General features: G+C 45.9%; 1 protein-coding gene and 1 long non-coding RNA gene across 3 annotated transcripts in view; one reads left to right on the top strand and one right to left on the bottom strand.

The window, feature by feature from the left end:
* The window catches only part of CUX2 (cut like homeobox 2), an 875,100-nt gene that overhangs the window by 191,740 nt on the left and 657,060 nt on the right, over positions 1-26,300 (bottom strand). For both annotated transcript variants that reach the window (XM_063964372.1, XM_063964373.1), the window contains exon 5: positions 2,461-2,601. In XM_063964372.1, the coding sequence (XP_063820442.1) occupies positions 2,461-2,601 (141 nt within the window). The remainder of the gene's footprint in view (positions 1-2,460; positions 2,602-26,300) is intronic.
* The window catches only part of LOC135065679 (uncharacterized), a 166,018-nt gene that overhangs the window by 117,139 nt on the left and 22,579 nt on the right, over positions 1-26,300 (top strand). The gene's annotated exons all lie outside the window — the stretch shown is intronic.

Raw genomic sequence — 26,300 nt, 5'->3', positions numbered from 1 at the left:
TACAGGTACAAAGCAATAACAGCCTGATAATTTTTTTACCCAGGAAACACCGTTGATGCCGACAGGGCATCCACAAACCACTGTGACTTCCCTAACGTGTTAACTGTTTTGAGCACACAAACACCAACTTGCTAATACTTAATTTTCCGAATCAAGTACCATCATGCGTCGGCGCAGCCAACAGTTATCCCCACAACAGCTCGTGACAAAGCCCTCACACCCGTCGACATATGGCGACTAACCGATAGTGGGTAAACAAACAGGGAAACAGTGAGTTTATGTATTACAACAACGATTATGCGTCCATTATCAAACATAATGCTATATGACACCCATATAGCATTAAAAACACTGTGCCCCCCCTCCATCTTACTATACAGCAAGTCCCGGCATGGATCTGAGGAAAATGGCGCTGACTCCGTTGTGAGGACTAAGCTCCGCCTCTTCCCAGCGCGCTCTCGCCCCTTATCTGAAATATAGAGTCTGGACACGTATATAGTGTAAATACACTATATATCATCGAAAACTGCCGTTCAGGGCGCCCCCCCTGCGCCCTGCACCCAAGTAAAACATTGGTGTGTGGGAGCACCGGTGCGGTGCGCGACCGCCTCTATGACTGGCGGTATCGCGTGCGGCGCCGGGGACTAATATCTACATCCTATATATGCAGCCCAGGGCGCCCCCCACCCCTCCCGGCGCCCTGCACCCATGGAGCCGGCGGCGGGGGAGAAATGGCGCGCAGTGCGCTACAACATGCTGGCGGGGGTCTGGGACACGGAGCCCCGGCACCGCCAGAGTGACCTCGCACAGCCCAGAAACCCAGGACTGTAATATGCTGCCCAGGGCGCTCCCCCCCCCAGCGCCCTGCACCCGTGGGAGCCGGCTGCGGGGGAGCAATGGCGCGCAGCGCGCTGTTATATGCTGGCGGGGGTATGAGACACGGTGCCCAGGCACCGAAATGCTTTTATGCCAGCCATAAAAATAAATCAGCAACCTGCTGCCCAGGGCGCTCCCCCCCAGCGCCCTGCACCCTGTGAGTGCCATTGGTGTGTGGGAGCATGGAGCGCAGCGCGACCGCTGTACCTCCGTTACTGAAGTCTTCTGTCATCACTGAAGTCTTCTGTTCTTCACATACTCACCCGGCTTCTTTTTTCTGGCTTCTGTGAGGGGGGTGACGGCGTGGCTCCGGGAACAAGCAGCTAGGCGCACCAAGTGATCGAACCCTCTGGAGCTAATGGTGTCCAGTAGCCGAGAAGCAGAGCCCTTGCACTAAGAAGAAGTAGGACCTGCTTCTCTCCCCTCACTCCCACGCTGCAAGGAGTCTGTAGCCAGCAGGTCTACCTGAAAATAAAAAACCTAACATAAAGTCTTTTAGAGAAACTCAGGAGAGCTCCCCTAGTGTGTGACCCATCACTCCTGGGCACAAAGTCTAACTGAGGTCTGGAGGAGGGGCATAGAGGGAGGATCCAGTTCACACCCAGTTTAAGTCTTTATAGTGTGCCCAAGCTCCTGCGGATCTGTCTATACCCCATGGTCCTTTTGGAGTCCCCAGCATCCTCTAGGACGTATGAGAAATGGGTGCAGTGTGGGCCCATTATAGATACTGCGCTCACCAAGCAGCGGGCTCCATGGCTCGCTGCGCTCGGTGCAGGTTCTATTCCCACTCTATGGGTGTCACGGACACCCACGAGTGGGAATAGTTCCTGTTGTCGTCACATAAACACATCCCGGTTGCAGACTAGCTGCCCATATAGAAAGGGGTGAAGCAGTGACTTACACAGGGGATAGACTATTTATTATTTCCTGCCTTACTGTTATGCTGACAGTAAAGCATGACTTCATTTATTCACTGGAAAAACTGTGTTTGTATCCTGATTAAGCACCTAGACACTGCACCAATATACTCATCTACCCAGCTAATTACCCTAAAGCATCACTATATATAGAGTATATATATAAACTGTAAAAAGTGCTGCAACCTAAAACGAATAACGTTATCAACAATAATGTGCTAAAAATAATCATGAAAAAAATAAAATTTAGCAGTGTATCGACACCTCATTAAACACACTCCCTCTTAAAGTGGCAGCTGAAAGTCCTCATGTATAACTCATATTCCAAAGTCATATAACAATTTTTCAGTTGTGGAAGAACTCAACTATATGTAAAGAGCCCTACACACTGGCCGATTGGCCGTCCCCCTGTCACCCGATCCCATAGCCCTGCATGCTAATATGGACAAGGATATTGTCCATATTAGCATGCAGGCTTAAACAAACCAGCACCAACGATGGACGAGCGCGGGGCATTGTTCATCGTTGGTGCATACACACTGAAAAATATGAACGATATCTTGTTCATTAATGAATGAAATTGTTCATATCTTTCAGTGTAATCGGTAAATGTGTAGGGCCCATAATACAAAAACTAGTACAATATACTGTATGTTAGTGCTATTACCTTTTCCAGTGCAGAAAAAGTCGGAGTACTTCTTCCAGTGCCGGCTGATTTCCTTCACAGTCTTATTGTCAGGGTCTATACAATGAAGTTGTTGCAGACGGTCTTCTAATCCACGTGCTGCCTCTAAAAGAGGAGCCGGGTCTGTATGGATGCAGAACAGGGACAAATTATAGAGGTGCGATAGCTATAGCTAAATGCACATCTTTAGATTCAAATGGTATCAGTGTAATTAATAAATCAGCTAGCTTTAGAGGACAACAATAACACTATGGGGGTGATTCCGAGTTGTTCGCTCGCAAGCTGCTTTTAGCAGCATTGCACATGCTTAGCCGCCGCCTACTGGGAGTGAATCTTAGCTTAGCAAAATTGCGAACGAAAGGTTCTCAAAATTGCGAATAGAAATTACTTAGCAGTTTCTGAGTAGCTCGAGACTTACTCTTCCAGTGCGATCAGTTCACTGCTTGTCGTTCCTGGTTTGACGTCATAAACACACCCAGCGTTCGCCCAGACACTCCTCCGTTTCTCCAGCCACTCCCGCGTTTTTCCCAGAAACGGTAGCGTTTTTTCACACACTCCCATAAAACGGCCAGTTTCCGCCCAGAAACACCCACTTCCTGTCAATCACATTACGATCACCAGAACGAAGAAAAAACCTCGTAATGCAGTGAGTAAAATTCCTAACTGCATAGCAAATTTACTTGGCGCAGTCGCAGTGCGAACATTGCGCATGCACAATTAGCGGAAAATCGCTGCGATGCGAAGAAAATTACAGAGCGAACAACTCGAAATGACCACCTATATTATTAATACAGTGTTTCTCAACCCTGGTCCTCAGGACCCCTAAAGGGCCCTACACACCTAGCGATTGGCCGCCGAGGTGCCCGACGGCACCCGGCTCCATAGCACTGCATGCTAATATGGACGAGATTGTCCATCAATGAACGAGCGCGTGGCCGCGCATCTTTCATCATTGGTGCATACACACTGAAAGATATGAACGATATCTCGTTCATTAATGAACAACATCGTTCACATCTTTAAGTGAAAACGAGATCGTTCGCATCTTTAAGTGAAATTGTGTAGTAATAGTTCATGTTTTCCAGACCACCTAGCAGGTGTATCATGAACTGTCACATTTTAAAGATCCAGAAATAACCTGGAAAACGTGAACTCTTAGGGGTCCTGAGAACCGAGCTTTAGAACCATTGCATTACTACGTGAAAATGTTACTCCACTAAATTTGAAACCCCTCCCCCAAATTGCAAAGAAGCCATAGGCTTGTCATTAGGCTACATAGTACACTGGCACATCATAGCGAAAAGAAAAACAACAACATAGTTTTACTTTCTTAATGTTCCATCTGTCTGTTTCTAGAAATGAAAGGAAAATCATTGATGATAAACTCACCACTTGTATAAGTGACCTCACTTCCACTGGTTGTAATAAATGGCTTTTGTTTTGTTTTTTTGTAATACGGAATTCTATAATACATATAATCATTAATTACTAATTATTAAGTGCCATATTTGTGAAAGTACCCTCACATTTTAAGCATCATCATGATGTATGAAGGGGGTACTGCTGCAGGTACTAGAGATATTCAGTGGCCTCAAAAGTGGCTTTGTCAAGTTTACTAAGCTAAGCATAATAAACTTGGCCCGGTACCAAATTACTTATTCAGATATAAAACCACGGCATTTTATTTTATTTTTTTACCATCAACCCATACTGACGCATGTGCTACCCATCGCCTAAATTGTTAATTCAGGCAAAAATATAATTCTTGATTTGAAAATGTAGTCGTCCTCTTCTTATCACAGCCACATTTAAATTGCAGAGTGTGATAAATAGGCCCCTAAATCAGAAGATGATAGGTGTCTTCAATCCCATGGCCCTCTCTGTGTTTCAGATTTATATCTCCCTTAACACCCCTTCTTTGGGAGACATTCTGGGTTACAGACACATACAATACTTGCCATGGGAAATATGGGGAATCAGTCAATTATGTTGTCGATGATCAATCTCCTTCCACTCCAACTTTCAGTTTCAACTGACAAATTACTTTGGTTTTCATGAATTGAAATCTACTGTTTGCAGACAGAGTTTGACCCCTGCACTGTACATCATTGCATGACATCCACTGCTCAGTGATTACTTCTGCTCCTCAGAAATAAGGTTACACTTTAAAGGACAAGAATAATAAGCCACAACAAAGTAGACAACATGACTCACTCAAGTGGTTAGATAGCCACACCAGGGCCAGCTGACCCTCTTTTTATCAGAAGTAAATGCTTTATCACTCTCTATCTTCAAACTGCGCTACAGGAATGATCTTACAAATTACAAAATGGTATTAGTCTGTATACTCTAATTGCAATTAAATGATGATCAGATGGTCAGATGGCAATAAAATCATCTGTAGTTGGGCTGGGGTTTGTAACTGGACAAGAGCACCCCATTCCCAGAGAGCCACTTATTTATGGTAGTGGATAAATCATCCAAGCAGAATAATGTAGGGCTTGTTAACCCCAAATACACCAGAGAACACATAGCAGCAAGCTAAACAGAAAAGTAAATGTATTAATTCAAACCTAGCATATAGTATGTAGATGGGATGTAGTTATGACTTGGACTTTGTATGTATATCAGAGATCACCCATAACCTGGGGCTTATCTGTATAGTGCACTCCGCAGATGACTATGAAGATGAGGGTGTTGGACTTTTCCCTACTATATATATATATATATATATATATATATATATATGTATGTATATATCGCTATCTATATATAGTACAAAATAGTCCAGCACTCCAATTACTAATGACAACTCTGCACCGGTGCCCTCCGTAAACGGGAATGTGCATGCACAGAAATAACCAGTGGTACTCGGGGACTTCCAATGTGAAAAAAAGCCAACGTTTTGGGGCTCGTAGCCCCTTTCTCAAGGTGTGAATTTGTGGATATATATATATATATATATATATATATATATAAAACAAAAAAAATGAGTTTTATGGTAAGTACTTACCTTTGTTAAAACTCTTTCTGCGAGGTACACTGGGCTCCACAAGGATTGGACAATGGGGTGTAGAGTAGGATCTTGATCCGAGGCACCAACAGGCTCAAAGCTTTGACTGTTCCCAGAATGCACAGCGCCGCCTCCTATATCACCCCGCATCCCAGCACAGGAGCTCAGTTTTTAGTTAACCAGCCCAATGCAGTAGCAGGAAAAGAGACGACAACAGTTAGTAGCCACATACACCACACTCTCACGACAAGAGAAGTGTCAGCGGCTAATGCCATACCAACCCAAAGAAGCTAAGTGTGTCAGGGTGGGCGCCTTGTGGAGCCCAGTGTACCTCGCAAAAAGAATTTTAACAAAGGTAAGTTCTTACCATAAAACTCGTTTTCTACTGCGGGGTATACTGGGCTCCACAAGGATTGGACAATGGCGTCCAAAGGAAGCATCCTGGGAAGCGGCAGTATCGAAGGCATAGAACCTTATGAACGTGCTCCCGGAGGACCACGTAGCCACCTTGCACAATTGATCAAGGGTCGCACCACGTTGAACCGCCCAAGAAGGTCCAACAGACCGAGTAGAATGGGCCTTAATGTGATCAGGAGCTGACAGACCAGCCCTCACATAAGCATGTGCAATCACCATTCTAATCTATCTGGCCAGGGTCTGCTTGTGAGCAGGCCAGCCACGTTTGTGATATCCAAACAAAACAAACAGAGAATCAGATTTTCGAATAGAAGCAGTTCTCTTCACATAGATACGGCGAGCCCGTACCACATCCAAAGACCGCTCTTTGGGAGACATATCAGGAGAAACAAAGGCCGGAACCACAATCTCCTGATTAAGGTGGAACGAAGAAACCACCTTAGGTAAATATCCGGGACGGTCCTAAGAACCGCCCGGTCACGGTGAAAAATCAGATATGGGGAACTACAAGACAAGGCACCCAGATCCAACACTCTTCTAGCAGAGGCAATAGCCAGCAAGAACACCACCTTAAAAGGAAAGCCACTTAAGGTCAGCTGAACCAACGCCTCTAAAACCACCGACAAGTCTCAAGGAGCCACAGGCGGGACATAGGGAGGTTGGATACGCAACACACCCTGACTAAAAGTATGAACATCAGGCAAAGTCGCAAGTTTTCTCTGAAACCACACCGACAAGGCAGAAATATGAACCTTGAGGGAGGCCAGACGCAGGCCTAACTCTAAGCCTTGCTGCAGAAAAGCCAAAAGCTTGGCTCTACTAAACTTGGAAGCGTCATAATTGTTAGATGCGCACCAAACAAAGTAGGAATGCCAGACCCTATGGTAAATCCGAGCAGAAGCCGGTTTCCGGGCCCGTAACATAGTTTTAATTACCTCTTCAGAAAAACCCTTAGCCCTCAAGACGGAAGCTTCAAGAGCCACGCCGTCAAAGACAGCCGGGCTAGGTCCTGGTAGACACCTGGGCCCTGAACGAGGAGGTCTGGGCATTGTGGAAGTAGAATTGACCGCTCTGACGACAGGCCCTGCAGGTCTGAGAACCAGTGCCGTCTGGGCCATGCCAGAGCTATGAGAAGCAGATTTCCTTTTTCTTGCTTGAACTTCCGAATTACCCTTGGCAGGAGTGACACCGGAGGGAACACGTACGGCAGCCGAAACCTCCACGGCACCGCCAGCGCATCCATGAATGCTGCTTGAGGATCCCTTGTCCTTGCTCCGAAGACCGGAACCTTGTGATTGTGTCGAGACGCCATCAGATCCACGTCTGGAAGACCCCACTTTTCCACGAGGAGTTGAAACACTTCTGGATGGAGGCCCCACTCGCCGGCATGCACGTCCTGACGACTGAGAAAGTCCGCTTTCCAATTCAGGACTCCCGGAATGAATATTGCCGATATTGCCGGTAGATGGCGTTCCGCCCAACGTAGAATCCGTGAGACTTCCTTCATTGCCAAACGGCTTCGAGTGCCGCCTTGATGATTTATGTAAGCCACTGTGGTTGCGTTGTCAGACTGTACTTGAACAGGACGGTTCTAAATTAAATGCTGGGCCAGGTTCAACGCATTGAAGACCGCCCGCAATTCCAGAATGTTGATCGAGAGGAGAGATTCCTCCTTGGTCCACCGACCCTGAAGGGAGTGCTGCTCCAGCACCGCACCCCAACCTCTTAGACTGGCATCTGTGTCAACAGGACCCAGTTGGATATCCAGAAGGGACGGCCCCTGCACAATTGTTGGTCCTGGAGCCACCAGAGCAGTGACAGACGAACCTCCGGAGTCAATGAGATCATGTGAGACCTGATCCGGTGAGGCAGGCCGTCCCACTTGGCTAGAATTAGCCTCTGTAGGGGGCGAGAATGGAATTGAGCATACTCTACCATGTTGAATGCTGATACCATGAGGCCCAGCACCTGCATTGCCGAATGTATCGACACTTGCGGACGAGAAAGGAAGCAACGAATCCTGTCCTGAAGCTTCAGGACTTTCTCCTGAGACAAGAACAACCTTTGGTTGTGAGTGTCCAACAGCGCTCCCAGGTGCACCATGCTCTGAGCAGGGACCAGGGAGGATTTCATCCAGTTTATGAGCCACCCGTGGGCTTGTAGAAACCGGACCATCATATCCAGATGACGTAGGAGAAGATCTGGGGAATTTGCCAGGATCAACAAGTCGTCCAGATACGGCAGTATCCTGACCCCTTGACGGCGGAGTACCACCGTCATCACTGCCATAACTTTGGTGAAGACTCGCAGAGCCGTTGTTAAACCAAAAGGTAATGCCCAAAACTGGTAATGGATGTTGCCAATCGCAAACCTCAGGTATTGTTGATGTGACACTGCTATAGGAATATGCAGGTAAGCATCCTGTATGTCCAGGGAGACCATGTAGTCCCCAGGTTCCAAGGCCAGAACTATAGAGCGAAGGGTTTCCATACGGAACTTGGAAATCTTCACAAACCTGTTCAATGCCTTGAGGTTGAGAATGGGCCGGAAAGGACCCATTCGGTTTCGGGACTAGAAACAGCGGAGAATAGTACCCCCGGCCCCTCTGAGCAAGAGACACCTGTACTATGACTCCTGTGTCCAGGAGGGTCTGTACCACCGAGTGTAGAGTTTTTGCCTTTGTCTGGTTCAAAGGGAAGTCTTTCTGGCAAAATCGATGAGGGGGTCGTTTTTTGAAGGCTATGGCGTAACCTCGAGTGACCCAGGCATCTGAAGTGGTCTTCAGCCATTCCTGGGTATACCCTTGAAGCCGGCCCTCCACCCTGGGATCCCCCAGGGGGAGGCCCGCCCCGTCATGCGGCAGGCTTATCGGTCTTGGCAGCTGGCTGACGGGCAGCCCAGGCTCTTTTGGGCTTCAGCTTACCAGGTTTGGAAGTGCGGGCCTGCTTATGGTACGCCTGACCTTTTGCTTTACCTGAAGGACGAAAGGGGCGAAAGGACGTACTTTTAGCCTTCGACACAGAAGGAGCAGTATTGGGTAGACAGGCAGTTTTGGCAGTAGCCAAGTCAGCCACTATCTTATTTAAGTCCTCCCCAAACAGAATATCTCCCTTGAAAGGGAGTACCTCCAGTGTTTTTCTAGAGTCCAGATCCACAGACCAGGATCTCAGCCACAATATCCAGCGAGCAAGGACTGACGTAGTAGTGGCCTTGGCTGCTAGGATACCAGCATCAGAAGCCGCCTCTTTAATATATCGAGAAGCTGTGACAATATATGACAAGCATTGTCTAGCATGGTCAGAGGAGATTTCAGCTTCTAACTCCAAGGCCCATGCTTCAATAGCCTCTGCAGCCCATGTAGCTGCAATAGTGGGCCTTTGTGCAGCACCCGTGAGGGTGTAAATCGCTTTCAGACAACCCTCCACACGTTTATCCGTAGCCTCTTTTAGAGACGTGACGGTAGTGACAGGTAGAGCTGAGGAAACCACCATCCTAGCCACATGTGAGTCCACTGGAGGAGGCGTTTCCCAATTCTTAGACAGCTCTGGCGCGAGGGGATAGCGAGCCAGCATCTTCTTTTGAGGCACAAACTTCGTACCCGGGTTTTCCCAGGGTTCCTGACGTATATCCACTAGGTGATCAGAGTGAGGTAAAACTTGTTTATCCACCTTCTGACGCTTGAACCTATCTGGTTTCTTAGGAGGGACGGATGGCTCGGGATCATCCATAATTACCGGCATTGGGGGTCCCATAGGGGGTGTTAGTTTATGAACTAGCGTATGCAGAAGCGTGTAAAAGCGGCCCACGGTGGGTCAGTATGTGCCTCCGTTGCCACAGTCCCAGTGGGGGGTAAGGAGCCCCCAGAACCAGAACCCACAGCTGCTATATTCTCCTCATATGTGCCTGTGGCTTCAGCAACACCAGCAGTGTGTTCCGCCCCAGAACCGTTACCCTCAGTAGCAGACATGATATAACTTGCAGTATGAGGTAACACAGTACAATTATCAGCAGCACTATCTCCCTAAACCCAAACCCCTGCGCAGTGTAGTCAGCATTAGCAGAGATAAAGGAGAGATATGGTGACTAAATCACAGAGAAAAATACGTAATACAGTATATCTTTGTGAAAATCCTATATTAGATAACACCTGACGCACCAAGCCCCCTCAGGTTATGGAATATAGGGATAGCAAGTTGAGTGAAAGACACGAAATGGACAACACTCAGCTATCAAATGCACACACAGAAAGTCACAGTTTGTACAATGCAGAGGTTATTACTGACAATAATACTGCACTGGACTAGCTTATATTGCTAAATAGTTAATAGATATAACACTACACAGTAAGAACTGGATGTATATCACAGGGTAATTGTACTATAAAACCCTGACTAAATGCACTCTTTCTTAACTATCACTGTCTAAAGAGGCAGGTAGAATACTTAAGTTCCATGTAAAGGCACAGCGCTGACAACCAGGCGGCTTTACATAGGAGGATTTGCCCAAGCAGTCCCAGGAACAGTGAACTGAGGAATAATGGCGCCGCAGACACTGACAGGGAGTGAGGAAAAGACAGAAATGCAGCTCCAGGGCGGGAACACTTGCTGGAAATGGCGCCCTGGGGCTGGGGACCCACTTACCACCTCCCATAGTGCGGCCACGCGATCCTGGAGAGCCCCAGCCATGTGTGTCTAACGTGAAGAAAACCGGAACCTCCGCTGTAGGTACCCGGCAACCAGGGCTAGGGAGTGTACAGCGCCGCTGGGGAGAGCTGGAGCTGCAGCAGTGAATGTCACAAGACATTTACCACCGCTGCTGCCCTTGAAGTCTTCACTTTTTACTTCATAAAAAGCTTTTCTTAGGGCTGCCTGGAGCAGCCCCTCTGTTAAGTGCATGCTTACTGCAGCACCAACTTACAAAACTGAGCTCCTGTGCTGGGAGGCGGGGTGATATAGGAGGCGACGCTGTGCATTCTGGGATCAGTCAAAGCTTTGAGCCTGTTGGTGCCTCAGATCAAGATCCTACTCTACACCCCATTGTCCAATCCTTGTGGAGCCCAGTGTACCCCGCAGCAGAAATACGTTTACACAACTCAGAAGAGCTTACACTTTATCCATTGGTGTGTCAACCATAAGAATGCTTCCAACAACTGACATGGGTCTGTTATGCATATCTGAAGCTCCTAAAAAAACTTAACACAATCATCTACAAATGTATCTATCCTGTACACATACATTTATCATTTCACAAACAGAAGTGTTTAGTTTAGTTTTAATGGTACTTATTAGTACTGACAGTATGTACACATTTGTGCTCCTTTCCCATAGCAGTAACTGGATTCTGAATACAGACTATAAAGCTAGGTACACACCAGTGACGTGCGGTGGGGTGAGGCAGGTGAGGCAGAGCCTTTCCTGTCATACTAACGTTTGTGCCAGAGTTTTGACTGCATAAAGAATGTGAAAAATACAAAGAATATGTTTAAAATATCTTCTTTGCATTATTCTAATAATTTTTAAAGCCAAAACTCTGGAGTTAAAAGTCTATGGCAGGTGAGGCAGTGCCTCACCTAGCTAACTTTTCTGCACATCTCTGATCAAAACTCGCCAAATTTCCAGGAGTTTATACTGCTGCACCTGTGTATAATGCCCAGATGTACCCTTTGGCTCATATATTGCGTGTAAATCTGGCTCTGGTGCTAGCCAATGCCTCCTGAGCTATTTAACTCACCGCACGTCCCTGGTACACACTATACAATTATCTGGCAGATAATCTGCCAGATCTGGCTAGTTGGAATGAAAATTTGGTAATGGATGAGAGCAAATGACAATCGACCATTTGCTCCTAGACACTGGAATATGAACAAAACTTGTCGTTCATACAAATTAACTAAAGACAAATTTAACCAACTTGGATGACCAACAGGTTTTGTCCATTTTCCAGTGTTTGGGAGCAAATGGTCAATTGTCATTTGCTCTCATCCACTACCAAAGTTTTATTCCAACCAGCTAGATCTGGCAGATTATGTGGCAGATAATTGTATAGGGTGTACCTAGCTATAGAAAGGATCATTGTACCCATTGATGAACAGCCTGTGTATAAAGATTTCCAGGCAAAAAACATCCTTGGTGCTTGACTGATTCAGTCCAGTTAAGAATGAAGTTTTACAATCATGTCACATAATTAATCTTCAGCTGTGTGATACAGTTTAAGCTCTGATTATAAGCAACTATAGTGAAAAGTACATCTAAATCCACAATAGCCTGTGGTTTGTATAGGACTCAATGCCTAGAATAGGTTTAGAATCACAGATATCAAGACTAAGTATACAGTCATTTTGCTAGTATATAATTTTCCTTTATGTGTTATAGATCATACTTAGAATATACTCAAAGAATAAACATAACATCAGATACTTAAAGCAGTTATGTGTAGTCTATCATTCGAAGTGGAATAATAAAATAATTTGGGACTGGAATTACTAAAATTGCCATCAGATTTAACACACTACCGAATGAATCATGCATAATGTTGCTCAAACATAAGATGTTGCTAATGCTCCATCACTATTTAACAGGCTGCATTACTGCCGGGAATGTTTAGAATTGTTTCACTGTCCATGGTACTGACAATGTGTCAGGCCATACCATACATTGGGGGTAATTCCAAGTTGATCGCAGCAGGAAATTTTTTAGCAGTTGGGCAAAACCATGTGCCCTGCAGGGGGGGGCAGATATAACATTTGCAGAGAGAGTTAGATTTGGGTGTGGTGAGTTCAATCTGCAATCTAAATTGCAGTGTAAAAATAAAGCAGCCAGTATTTACCCTGCACAGAAACAAAATAACCCAACCAAATCTAACTCTCTCTGCACATGTTATATCTGCCCCCCCTGCAGTGCACATGGTTTTGCCCAACTGCTAAAAAATATCCTGCTGCGATCAACTTGGAATGACCCCCATAGCACGCAACATTCCCTTCTTATCTCAACAAAACAAAGGAAATGGTATCGAAATTAAAAGCGTTAGTAAATACATTTTTATTTCATCCATGTCCTACAATTATTACCAATTATTATTATTATTATTACCAGTTATTTATATAGCGCACACATATTCCGCAGCGCTTTACAGAGAATATTTTGCCCATTCACATTAGTCCCTGCCCCAGTGGAGCTTACAATCTATATTCCCTATCACATGTACACACAGACACATTCACGCTAGGGTTAATTTTTGTTGGGAGCCAATTAACCTACCAGTATATTTTTGGATTGTGTGAGGAAACCGGAGTACCCGGAGGAAATCCACGCAAGTACAGGAGAATATACAAACTCCACACAGTTAGGGCCATGGTGGGAATCGAACCCAATTGGTTGTGACACCAAAGGAGTTGGGAGCACTAATAATGATTACAGCACACTATACTATTGCTGTATATGGATGCCTTTAGAAATGATAAACAAGTACCAATTTCTTCCAGTTTTAGTCTCCGCGGACAGAAAATCACTGTGAAGGTCTCTTTGAAACTACACAGTAGTTTGGTCTATAGCAGGCCTGGTCAACCTCTGGCTCTCAAGTTGTTTTGAAACTACACGTCCCAGCATGCCCTGCCACACTTTTACTATCAGGGAATGCTATAACTGTGGCAGGGCATGCTGGGATGTGTAGTTTCACAAAAGCTGGAGAGCCCCATGTTGGCCAGGCCTGCTCTATAGTCTGATGAGAATAGCATTCCTTTGATATGATAGGCTTTTATTTTTTTTATAAACAATTACAACTAAAACAGGATGACTGCATTGATGATACTTTGAGACAACAAATGAATAAACAAGTTATATGCATGGCGTGTGCATGCTTCCTTTACTATTAATCACCTTGTGGGAATATCATCTAGTCCATGAATTTTTTTCACATATCTTGGGGGTATTACAATACATATATAACCTTTATTTCACATTCATATGGAATCCAAGAGAAGGAGCATTAAGCCCCTCTCTCAGATAAAGATCCCAATCAATCAGTTTATGTGCATTTAAATGCTGCATCATGGGATGTGTGAAAAACATAATAGGTTCATTTAGAATATATATTTATTTTAAACAACTGAAGTGGTGGGAATTCTCATGCCATAAAAGCCAGAGAGTTTTTTTTTTTTTTGGATTAGAGACTGTACATGGAAGCATGTGTCATAATGTGGAGGGAGGGGATAGCAGTGTCTTATACCCCTTTCACACCGCACAAATAACCCGGTATCATCCCGGCATATTGCCGGGTCGACATGGGTCGGTCTGCGGTGTGAAAGGGCCATGGTTGACTTCCCGGGTCGCCTGACCCTGTCGCGATGGCAACCCGACCCGGCATATTGCTAGGTTGGGAAGCTTGCTGCTAGGGTACAATACCGGTTCCCACTCGGGAAGGACCCATTTCCAATTCCCGGGTGGGATCCCGCATTGGCAATGTGAAAGGGGTATCACTGAATTAAAAGGACGCTAATCAAACATCAACTCATTATTATGCTGCCAAATTTGTCTATATGGCAATCACAGAGGAATCGGCACAGGAAAATAGAATTTTGATAACCTACCGGTAAATCCTTTTCTCCTAGTCCGTAGAGGATGCTGGGGATGACACCAAGACCATGGGGTATAGACGGGATCCGCAGGAGACATGGGGACTCTAAAGACTTTTCAACTGGCTCCGCCATCTATGCCCCTCCTCCAGACCTCAGTTGTAGGAACTGTGCCCAGGGAGACTGACATTTCGAGGAAAGGAATTACTTAACTAGTGGTGAGATATCTACTAACTCACACCCTCAACCATGCCGCACACATGGCATTCAACATAACACACGCCAACAGGCATGAACTAATTGCAGCAACATGCTGAAACCAAGATAACACAACTTGTGTAACTGTAATAACTAAACTGCAGGTAAAGTACGCACTGGGACGGGCGCCCAGCATCCTCTATGGACTAGGAGAAAAGGATTTACCGGTAGGTTATCAAAATCCTATTTTCTCATACGTCCTAGAGGATGCTGGGGACGACATCAAGACCATGGGGTCTATACCAAAGTACAGTACGGGCGGGAGAGTGCGGATAAACCTGCAGCACCGATTGACCAAACTTTAGGTCATCATCGGCCAAGGTGTCAAACTTGTAGAATTTTGCAAATGTGTTTGACCCTGACCAAGTAGATGCTCGGCAAAGTTTTAATGCCGAGACCACCCGGGCAGCCGCCCAGGAGGAGCCCACATTCCTAGTAGAATGGGCCTTCACCGACATCGGTAACGGCAATCCAACTGTAGAATGAGCTTGCTGAATCGTACCTCTGATCCAGCGCGCAATAGTCTGCTTGGAAGCAGGACACCCAATCTTGTTGGGAGCATACAGGACAAACAAAACCTCTGTTTTCCGTATTCGAGCTGTTCTAGCGACATAAATCTTCAAAGCTCTAACCACATCCATACGGAACTTGGAAATCTTCACAAACCTGTTCAATGCCTTGAGGTTGAGAATGGGCCGGAAAGGACCCATTCGGTTTCGGGACTAGAAACAGCGGAGAATAGTACCCCCGGCCCCTCTGAGCAAGAGACACCTGTACTATGACTCCTGTGTCCAGGAGGGTCTGTACCACCGAGTGTAGAGTTTTTGCCTTTGTCTGGTTCAAAGGGAAGTCTTTCTGGCAAAATCGATGAGGGGGTCGTTTTTTGAAGGCTATGGCGTAACCTCGAGTGACCCAGGCATCTGAAGTGGTCTTCAGCCATTCCTGGGTATACCCTTGAAGCCGGCCCCCCACCATGGGATCCCCCAGGGGGAGGCCCGCCCCGTCATGCGGCAGGCTTATCGGTCTTGGCAGCTGGCTGACGGGCAGCCCAGGCTCTTTTGGGCTTCAGCTTACCAGGTTTGGAAGTGCGGGCCTGCTTATGGTACGCCTGACCTTTTGCTTTACCTGAAGGACGAAAGGGGCGAAAGGACGTACTTTTAGCCTTCGACACAGAAGGAGCAGTATTGGGTAGACAGGCAGTTTTGGCAGTAGCCAAGTCAGCCACTATCTTATTTAAGTCCTCCCCAAACAGAATATCTCCCTTGAAAGGGAGTACCTCCAGTGTTTTTCTAGAGTCCAGATCCACAGACCAGGATCTCAGCCACAATATCCAGCGAGCAAGGACTGACGTAGTAGTGGCCTTGGCTGCTAGGATACCAGCATCAGAAGCCGCCTCTTTAATATATCGAGAAGCTGTGACAATATATGACAAGCATTGTCTAGCATGGTCAGAGGAGATTTCAGCTTCTAACTCCAAGGCCCATGCTTCAATAGCCTCTGCAGCCCATGTAGCTGCAATAGTGGGCCTTTGTGCAGCACCCGTGAGGGTGTAAATCGCTTTCAGACAACCCTCCACACGTTTATCCGTAGCCTCTTTTAGAGACGTGACGGTAGTGACAGGTAGAGCTGAGGAAACCACCATCCTAGCCACATGTGAGTCCACTGGAGGAGGCGTTTCCCAATTCTTAGACAGCTCTGGCGCGAGGGGATAGCGAGCCAGCATCTTCTTTTGAGGCACAAACTTCGTACCCGGGTTTTCCCAGGGTTCCTGACGTATATCCACTAGGTGATCAGAGTGAGGTAAAACTTGTTTATCCACCTTCTGACGCTTGAACCTATCTGGTTTCTTAGGAGGGACGGATGGCTCGGGATCATCCATAATTACCGGCATTGGGGGTCCCATAGGGGGTGTTAGTTTATGAACTAGCGTATGCAGAAGCGTGTAAAAAGCGGCCCACGGTGGGTCAGTATGTGCCTCCGTTGCCACAGTCCCAGTGGGGGGTAAGGAGCCCCCAGAACCAGAACCCACAGCTGCTATATTCTCCTCATATGTGCCTGTGGCTTCAGCAACACCAGCAGTGTGTTCCGCCCCAGAACCGTTACCCTCAGTAGCAGACATGATATAACTTGCAGTATGAGGTAACACAGTGCAATTATCAGCAGCACTATCTCCCTAAACCCAAACCCCTGCGCAGTGTAGTCAGCATTAGCAGAGATAAAGGAGAGATATGGTGACTAAATCACAGAGAAAAATACGTAATACAGTATATCTTTGTGAAAATCCTATATTAGATAACACCTGACGCACCAAGCCCCCTCAGGTTATGGAATATAGGGATAGCAAGTTGAGTGAAAGACACGAAATGGACAACACTCAGCTATCAAATGCACACACAGAAAGTCACAGTTTGTACAATGCACAGGTTATTACTGACAATAATACTGCACTGGACTAGCTTATATTGCTAAATAGTTAATAGATATAACACTACACAGTAAGAACTGGATGTATATCACAGGGTAATTGTACTATAAAACCCTGACTAAATGCACTCTTTCTTAACTATCACTGTCTAAAGAGGCAGGTAGAATACTTAAGTTTCATGTAAAGGCACAGCGCTGACAACCAGGCGGCTTTACATAGGAGGATTTGCCCAAGCAGTCCCAGGAACAGTGAACTGAGGAATAATGGCGCCGAAGACACTGACAGGGAGTGAGGAAAAGACAGAAATGCAGCTCCAGGGCGGGAACACTTGCTGGAAATGGCGCCCTGGGGCTGGGGAAGGGGCTTCAGGTCTAAGCCTTATCCCCTCTGCTGGCAAAACCACCGGGTACTGTGGGCGATATAGAGAGAAAACCTGACCTGCGCACATGCCCCGGTGATCTAGTGGGATCGCCTGTACTGTCACAGTGTCCACCGCCAGCGCGCGCGGCCCGCCTCCCACTGACCGCGCCGGATCGCGATAAAGACCGGATCCCGCAAGCGGGACCCACTTACCACCTCCCATAGTGCGGCCACGCGATCCTGGAGAGCCCCAGCCATGTGTGTCTAACGTGAAGAAAACCGGAACCTCCGCTGTAGGTACCCGGCAACCAGGGCTCGGGAGTGTACAGCGCCGCTGGGGAGAGCTGGAGCTGCAGCAGTGAATGTCACAAGACATTTACCACCGCTGCTGCCCTTGAAGTCTTCACTTTTTACTTCATAAAAAGCTTTTCTTAGGGCTGCCTGGAGCAGCCCCTCTGTTAAGTGCATGCTTACTGCAGCACCAACTTACAAAACTGAGCTCCTGTGCTGGGAGGCGGGGTGATATAGGAGGCGACGCTGTGCATTCTGGGATCAGTCAAAGCTTTGAGCCTGTTGGTGCCTCAGATCAAGATCCTACTCTACACCCCATTGTCCAATCCTTGTGGAGCCCAGTGTACCCCGCAGCAGAAATACGTTTACACAACTCAGAAGAGCTTACACTTTATCCATTGGTGTGTCAACCATAAGAATGCTTCCAACAACTGACATGGGTCTGTTATGCATATCTGAAGCTCCTAAAAAAAATTAACACAATCATCTACAAATGTATCTATCCTGTACACATAAGGTGGCCATCCACTACTCAGACTTGTCTGAACTGCAGATAGCATCAGATTTCTCTTGAACTCTCCCGGGAGCGTCCCGGGAATCAGATCAGACTCTGGCTTTAATTTTAATTACATTCACTTCAGATATATCTGATGCGATATATCATGTGCCAGATCGCATCAGATATATCTGATGCACACATGCTACATGTGATTGATCTGATGCTGCTGCTGCCGCTGTTCCCCCTCTTGGTGGGTGGGAGTGGCCAGGGAGATGCCAGTCAAGTGACGCTTCAGATGAATCTGATCAGATACATCTGAAGTTAAAAAAACGATCCGATGTGCACCTATTTTCTTCAGATTCAGATAAATAGTTGGGGCAGCCTCAGAGATCTGTAGTTCAGACATATCTGACATGGGAGTGCGCATCGGATCGGAAGAGCCCTCCAATGTGACACTTTTCTTCAGATATGACGGTCAGATGTGTCGAAATCTGAAGAAAACTGCCAAAATCGGACTAGTGGATGGGGGCCTTTACATTTATCATTTCACAAACAGAAGTGTTTAGTTTAGTTTTAATGGTACTTATTAGTACTGACAGTATGTACACATTTGTGCTCCTTTCCCATAGCAGTAACTGGATTCTGAATACAGACTATAAAGCTAGGTACACACTATACAATTATCTGGCAGATAATCTGCCAGATCTGGCTAGTTGGAATGAAAATTTGGTAATGGATGAGAGCAAATGACAATCGACCATTTGCTCCTAGACACTGGAATATGAACAAAACTTGTCGTTCATACAAATTAACTAAAGACAAATTTAACCAACTTGGATGACCAACAGGTTTTGTCCATTTTCCAGTGTTTGGGAGCAAATGGTCAATTGTCATTTGCTCTCATCCACTACCAAAGTTTTATTCCAACCAGCTAGATCTGGCAGATTATGTGGCAGATAATTGTATAGGGTGTACCTAGCTATAGAAAGGATCATTGTACCCATTGATGAACAGCCTGTGTATAAAGATTTCCAGGCAAAAAACATCCTTGGTGCTTGACTGATTCAGTCCAGTTAAGAATGAAGTTTTACAATCATGTCACATAATTAATCTTCAGCTGTGTGATACAGTTTAAGCTCTGATTATAAGCAACTATAGTGAAAAGTACATCTAAATCCACAATAGCCTGTGGTTTGTATAGGACTCAATGCCTAGAATAGGTTTAGAATCACAGATATCAAGACTAAGTATACAGTCATTTTGCTAGTATATAATTTTCCTTTATGTGTTATAGATCATACTTAGAATATACTCAAAGAATAAACATAACATCAGATACTTAAAGCAGTTATGTGTAGTCTATCATTCGAAGTGGAATAATAAAATAATTTGGGACTGGAATTACTAAAATTGCCATCAGATTTAACACACTACCGAATGAATCATGCATAATGTTGCTCAAACATAAGATGTTGCTAATGCTCCATCACTATTTAACAGGCTGCATTACTGCCGGGAATGTTTAGAATTGTTTCACTGTCCATGGTACTGACAATGTGTCAGGCCATACCATACATTGGGGGTAATTCCAAGTTGATCGCAGCAGGAAATTTTTTAGCAGTTGGGCAAAACCATGTGCCCTGCAGGGGGGGGGCAGATATAACATTTGCAGAGAGAGTTAGATTTGGGTGTGGTGAGTTCAATCTGCAATCTAAATTGCAGTGTAAAAATAAAGCAGCCAGTATTTACCCTGCACAGAAACAAAATAACCCAACCAAATCTAACTCTCTCTGCACATGTTATATCTGCCCCCCCTGCAGTGCACATGGTTTTGCCCAACTGCTAAAAAATATCCTGCTGCGATCAACTTGGAATGACCCCCATAGCACGCAACATTCCCTTCTTATCTCAACAAAACAAAGGAAATGGTACCGAAATTAAAAGCGTTAGTAAATACATTTTTATTTCATCCATGTCCTACAATTATTACCAATTATTATTATTATTATTACCAGTTATTTATATAGCGCACACATATTCCGCAGCGCTTTACAGAGAATATTTTGCCCATTCACATCAGTCCCTGCCCCAGTGGAGCTTACAATCTATATTCCCTATCACATGTACACACAGACACATTCACGCTAGGGTTAATTTTTGTTGGGAGCCAATTAACCTACCAGTATATTTTTGGATTGTGTGAGGAAACCGGAGTACCCGGAGGAAATCCACGCAAGTACAGGAGAATATACAAACTTCACACAGTTAGGGCCATGGTGGGAATCGAACCCAATTGGTTGTGACACCAAAGGAGTTGGGAGCACTAATAATGATTACAGCACACTATACTATTGCTGTATATGGATGCCTTTAGAAATGATAAACAAGTACCAATTTCTTCCAGTTTTAGTCTCCGCGGACAGAAAATCACTGTGAAGGTCTCTTTGAAACTACACAGTAGTTTGATCTATAGCAGGCCTGGTCAACCTCTGGCTCTCAAGTTGTTTTGAAACTACACGTCCCAGCATGCCCTGCCACACTTTTACTATCAGGGAATACTATAACTGTGGCAGGGCATGCTGGGATGTGTAGTTTCACAAAAGCTGGAGAGCCCCATGTTGGCCAGGCCTGCTCTATAGTCTGATGAGAATAGCATTCCTTTGATATGATAGGCTTTTATTTTTTTTATAAACAATTACAACTAAAACAGGATGACTGCATTGATGATACTTTGAGACAACAAATGAATAAACAAGTTATATGCATGGCGTGTGCATGCTTCCTTTACTATTAATCACCTTGTGGGAATATCATCTAGTCCATGAATTTTTTTCACATATCTTGGGGGTATTACAATACATATATAACCTTTATTTCACATTCATATGGAATCCAAGAGAAGGAGCATTAAACCCCTCTCTCAGATAAAGATCCCAATCAATCAGTTTATGTGCATTTAAATGCTGCATCATGGGATGTGTGAAAAACATAATAGGTTCATTTAGAATATATATTTCTTTTAAACAACTGAAGTGGTGGGAATTCTCATGCCATAAAAGCCAGAGAGTTTTTTTTTTTTTTTTTTTTTGGATTAGAGACTGTACATGGAAGCATGTGTCATAATGTGGAGGGAGGGGATAGCAGTGTCTTATACTCCTTTCACACCGCACAAATAACCCGGTATCATCCCGGCATATTGCCGGGTCGACATGGGTCGGTCTGCGGTGTGAAAGGGCCATGGTTGACTTCCCGGGTCGCCTGACCCTGTCGCGATGGCAACCCGACCCGGCATATTGCTAGGTTGGGAAGCTTGCTGCTAGGGTACAATACCGGTTCCCACTCGGGAAGGACCCATTTCCAATTCCCGGGTGGGATCCCGCATTGGCAATGTGAAAGGGGTATCACTGAATTAAAAGGACGCTAATCAAACATCAACTCATTATTATGCTGCCAAATTTGTCTATATGGCAATCACAGAGGAATCGGCACAGGAAAATAGAATTTTGATAACCTACCGGTAAATCCTTTTCTCCTAGTCCGTAGAGGATGCTGGGGATGACACCAAGACCATGGGGTATAGACGGGTTTCGCAGGAGACATGGGGACTCTAAAGACTTTTCAACTGGCTCCGCCATCTATGCCCCTCCTCCAGACCTCAGTTGTAGGAACTGTGCCCAGGGAGACTGACATTTCGAGGAAAGGAATTACTTAACTAGTGGTGAGATATCTACTAACTCACACCCTCAACCATGCCGCACACATGGCATTCAACATAACACACGCCAACAGGCATGAACTAATTGCAGCAACATGCTGAAACCAAGATAACACAACTTGTGTAACTGTAATAACTAAACTGCAGGTAAAGTACGCACTGGGACGGGCGCCCAGCATCCTCTATGGACTAGGAGAAAAGGATTTACCGGTAGGTTATCAAAATCCTATTTTCTCATACGTCCTAGAGGATGCTGGGGACGACATCAAGACCATGGGGTCTATACCAAAGTACAGTACGGGCGGGAGAGTGCGGATGAACCTGCAGCACCGATTGACCAAACTTTAGGTCATCATCGGCCAAGGTGTCAAACTTGTAGAATTTTGCAAATGTGTTTGACCCTGACCAAGTAGATGCTCGGCAAAGTTTTAATGCCGAGACCACCCGGGCAGCCGCCCAGGAGGAGCCCACATTCCTAGTAGAATGGGCCTTCACCGACATCGGTAACGGCAATCCAACTGTAGAATGAGCTTGCTGAATCGTACCTCTGATCCAGCGCGCAATAGTCTGCTTGGAAGCAGGACACCCAATCTTGTTGGGAGCATACAGGACAAACAAAACCTCTGTTTTCCGTATTCGAGCTGTTCTAGCGACATAAATCTTCAAAGCTCTAACCACATCTAGAGACTTTGACTCAGCGAATGTGTCAGTAGCCACTGGCACCACAATAGGTTGGTTTATGTGGAAAGAGGAAACCACCTTTGGAAGAAAATGTTGACGAGTTCTCAACTCTGCCCTATCTTCATGGAAGATCGGGTAAGGGCTCTTGTGGGACAAGGCCCCCAATTCAGACACCCGCCTTGCGGATGCCAACGCCAAAAGCATCACCACTTTCCAAGTGAGAAACTTCAACTCTATTTCTTGTAGAGGCTCAAACCAACCCGATTGAAGGAACTGCAACACCACATTAAGGTCCCATGGTGCCACTGGAGGCACAAATGGAGGCTGGATGTGCAGAACCCCTTTCACGAACGTCTGAACTTCTGGAAAGGAGGCCAAATGTTTTTGAAAGAAAACTTATAAGGCCGAAATCTGGACCTTGATTGACCCCAATCTAAGGCCCGCATCCACACAAGCCTGCAGACAATGGAGAAAACGTCCCAACTCAAACTCTTCTGTAGGAGCCTTCTTGGATTCACACCAAGACACATATTTTCTCTAAATGCGGTGGTAATGTTTCGACGTTACTCCTTTCCTGGCCTGAATAAGAGTGGGGATGACTTCATTGGGAATACCCTTTCGGGCTAGGATCCGACACTCCACAGCCATGCCGTCAAACGTAGCTGCGGTAAGTCTTGATACACACACGGCCCCTGCTGTAGTAGGTCCTCTCGAGGAGGAAGAGGCCGAGGATCTTCTATGAGCAACTCCTGAAGATCTGGATACCAAGCCCTCCTTGTCCAGTCTGGGGCAATGAAGATTGCTCAAACTCTTGCTCTTATTATTATTTTGAGAACTTTTGGAATCAGTGAAAGTGGAGGGAAAACATATACTGACCGAAACACCCACTGGGTCACCAGTGTATCCACTGCCATTGCTTGAGGGTCTCTCGACCTGGAACAATATCTCTGAAGCTTCTTGTTTAGACGAGATGCCATCATGTCTACTTGAGGAACTCCCCAAAGACTCGTCACCTCTGCGAAGACTTCTTGGTGGAGGCCCCACTCTCCTGGATGGAGATTGTGTCTGCTGAGGAAGTCTTCTTCCCAGTTGTCCACTCCCGGAATGAAAACTGCTGACAGAGCTCTACATGTCTTTCTGCCCAGAGGAGAATCCTTGTCACCTCTGCCATTGCAGCTCTGCTTTTCGTTCCGCCTTGCCTGTTTATGTACGCCACTGCTGTTACATTGTCTGACTGGATCTGCACGGGATCTTGAAGAAGATGTACCGCGTGTAGAAGGCCGTTGTAAATGGCTCTCAATTCCAGAACGTTTATGTGAAGGCAGGCTTCATGACTTGACCATTTTCCTTGGAAGCTTTCCCCCTGTGTGACAGCTCTCCAGCCTCGGAGACTTGCATTCGTGGTTATTAGGACCCAGCCGTGAATCCCAAACCTGCGTCCCTCTAGCAGGTGAGAACTGTGTAGCCACCACAGGAGCGAAATCCTGGCTTTAGGGGACAGGATTATTTTCCGGTGTATGTGTAGGTGGCATCCGGACCACTTATCCAACAGGTCCCACTGGAATACTTTGGCATGAAATCGGACAAACTGTATGGCCTCGTAGGCCGCTACCATTTTCCCCAACAACCGAATGCATTGATGGATCAACACGCTTGTTGGTTTCAATATTTGTTTGACCATTTTCTGGATTTCCAGAGCCTTTTCCACTGGAAGAAATACTCTCCATACTTCTGTGTCCAGAATCATCCCTAAAAAGGACAATCTTGTCGTCGGTTCCAACTGCGACTTTGGAAAATTCATGATCCAACCGTGTTGTTGGAGTATTGACAGGGAGAGTGCGATGTTCTGCACCAACTGTTCCCTGGATCTCGCTTTTATCAAGAGATCGTCCAGATACGGAATTATATTGACTCCTTTTTAACGAAGGAGGACCATCATCTCCGCCATCACCTTGGTGAATACCCTCGGTGCCGTGGAGAGTCCGAACGGCAATGTCTGAAACTGGTAATGGCAATCCTGTACTGAGAATCACAGATAAGCTTGGTGAGGAGGATAAATGGGAACATGCAAGTAAGCATCTTTTATGTCTACTGACACCATGAAGTCCCCCTCTTCCAGACTGGAAATCACTACCCTCAGGGATTCCATCTTGAACTTGAACCTTTTCAGGTAGAAATTCAGATTTTCAGGTTTAAAATCGGTCTCACCGAGCCGTCCAGCTTCGGAACTATGAAGAGGCTTGAATAAAAAAACCTTCTCCTTACTGTGCCAAGGGTACCAGGACAATGACCTGATCCTGACATAATTTTTGAATTGCCGTTGTTACTGCCTCTCTTCCCGGAAGAGAAGCTGGCAAGGTCGATTTGAAAAATCGGCATGGGGGGACGTCTTGAAACTCTAGTTTGTACCAATGGGACACTATTTGTAAGACCCATTGGTCCAGGCCAGATTGAATCCAGATTTGGCTGAAAAGTTTCAGACGTGCTCCCACCCGAGCGGACTCCCGCAAGAGAACCCCAGCGTTATGCTGCAGATTTGGCAGAAGCAGGGGTGGACTTCTGCTCCTGCGATCCGAGAGACGCTGCGGATTTCTTTCCTTTTCCCCTTCCCCTACCTGCAAAAAAAGGGGAGACCTTTGGACATTTTGTATTTGTTGGGCTGAAAGGACTGTATGTGAGAGTGATGTGTCTTTTTCGCTGGTGTAGGAGCATAAGGCGAGAATGTCGACTTACCTGGGTTAGCCGCCGAGACTAACGCATCCAGCCCATCACCAAACAAGGCCTCACCTTTATACGGGAGAGCCTCCATATTTTATTTTGGAATCTACATCAGCATTCCACTGGCGAATCCACAACGCCCTCCGAGCCGATACTGCCATGGTAGCGGTTCTTGATCCCAAGAAACCAATATATTTCATGGATTCTGGTACGTACGCAGCAGCATCTTTGATATGACCTAACGTTAGGAGTATCTCCTCTCCATCTATTGTGTCAATGTCTAATGACAAGTTTTCTGACCACTTTTCAATAGCACTACTCACCCACTCACAGACAATGGTAGGCCTGAGTAGTGTCCCATTGGCCACATCAATAAATCAGTTCACTCACTTGCGGTCTGTCGGCTCCTTAAGTGAAGCCATCCCAGGCGCAGGAAGAAACACCTTTTCTCTTTTATGACAGGGCCCTGTCTAAAATGCGGGGTGACTCCCACCTTTTTTGGAAAAAGGTAAGCTGCCTGAATTCCTTTTGGGAATCTGAAATTTCTTTTCAGGTTAAATCAGACCTGAGGTGGAGGGAAAATTACATTACTTCTTTACTAAAGTAAACCCTCTCCTTGTGGTAAAAGAGGGGGCTTCGTAACTTCTAACACCTCCTTTATAGCTAAAACATGTTTTGAATGCTTTTTTGCTAACTTAGGACCTATTCCCCTGGAATCACTAGTGTCGACACAGGAATCAGAGTCCGTGTCGGTATCAGTTTGTACTACTTGTGCAAATTTGTATGTGACCCAGAAAGGTCCCTGTGGATGAAAGGCAGAACTATTAAAAATCACATCTTCAACAGATTATTTTCATTTTCTGTATGAGATTCAGT

This window comes from Pseudophryne corroboree, chromosome 1 (genome assembly GCF_028390025.1).
Source record: "Pseudophryne corroboree isolate aPseCor3 chromosome 1, aPseCor3.hap2, whole genome shotgun sequence".
NCBI classification, from domain to species: Eukaryota; Metazoa; Chordata; class Amphibia; order Anura; family Myobatrachidae; genus Pseudophryne; species Pseudophryne corroboree.
The sequence above is the reverse complement of the archived record's forward strand: the minus strand, read 5'-3'. Positions and strand labels throughout refer to the sequence as shown.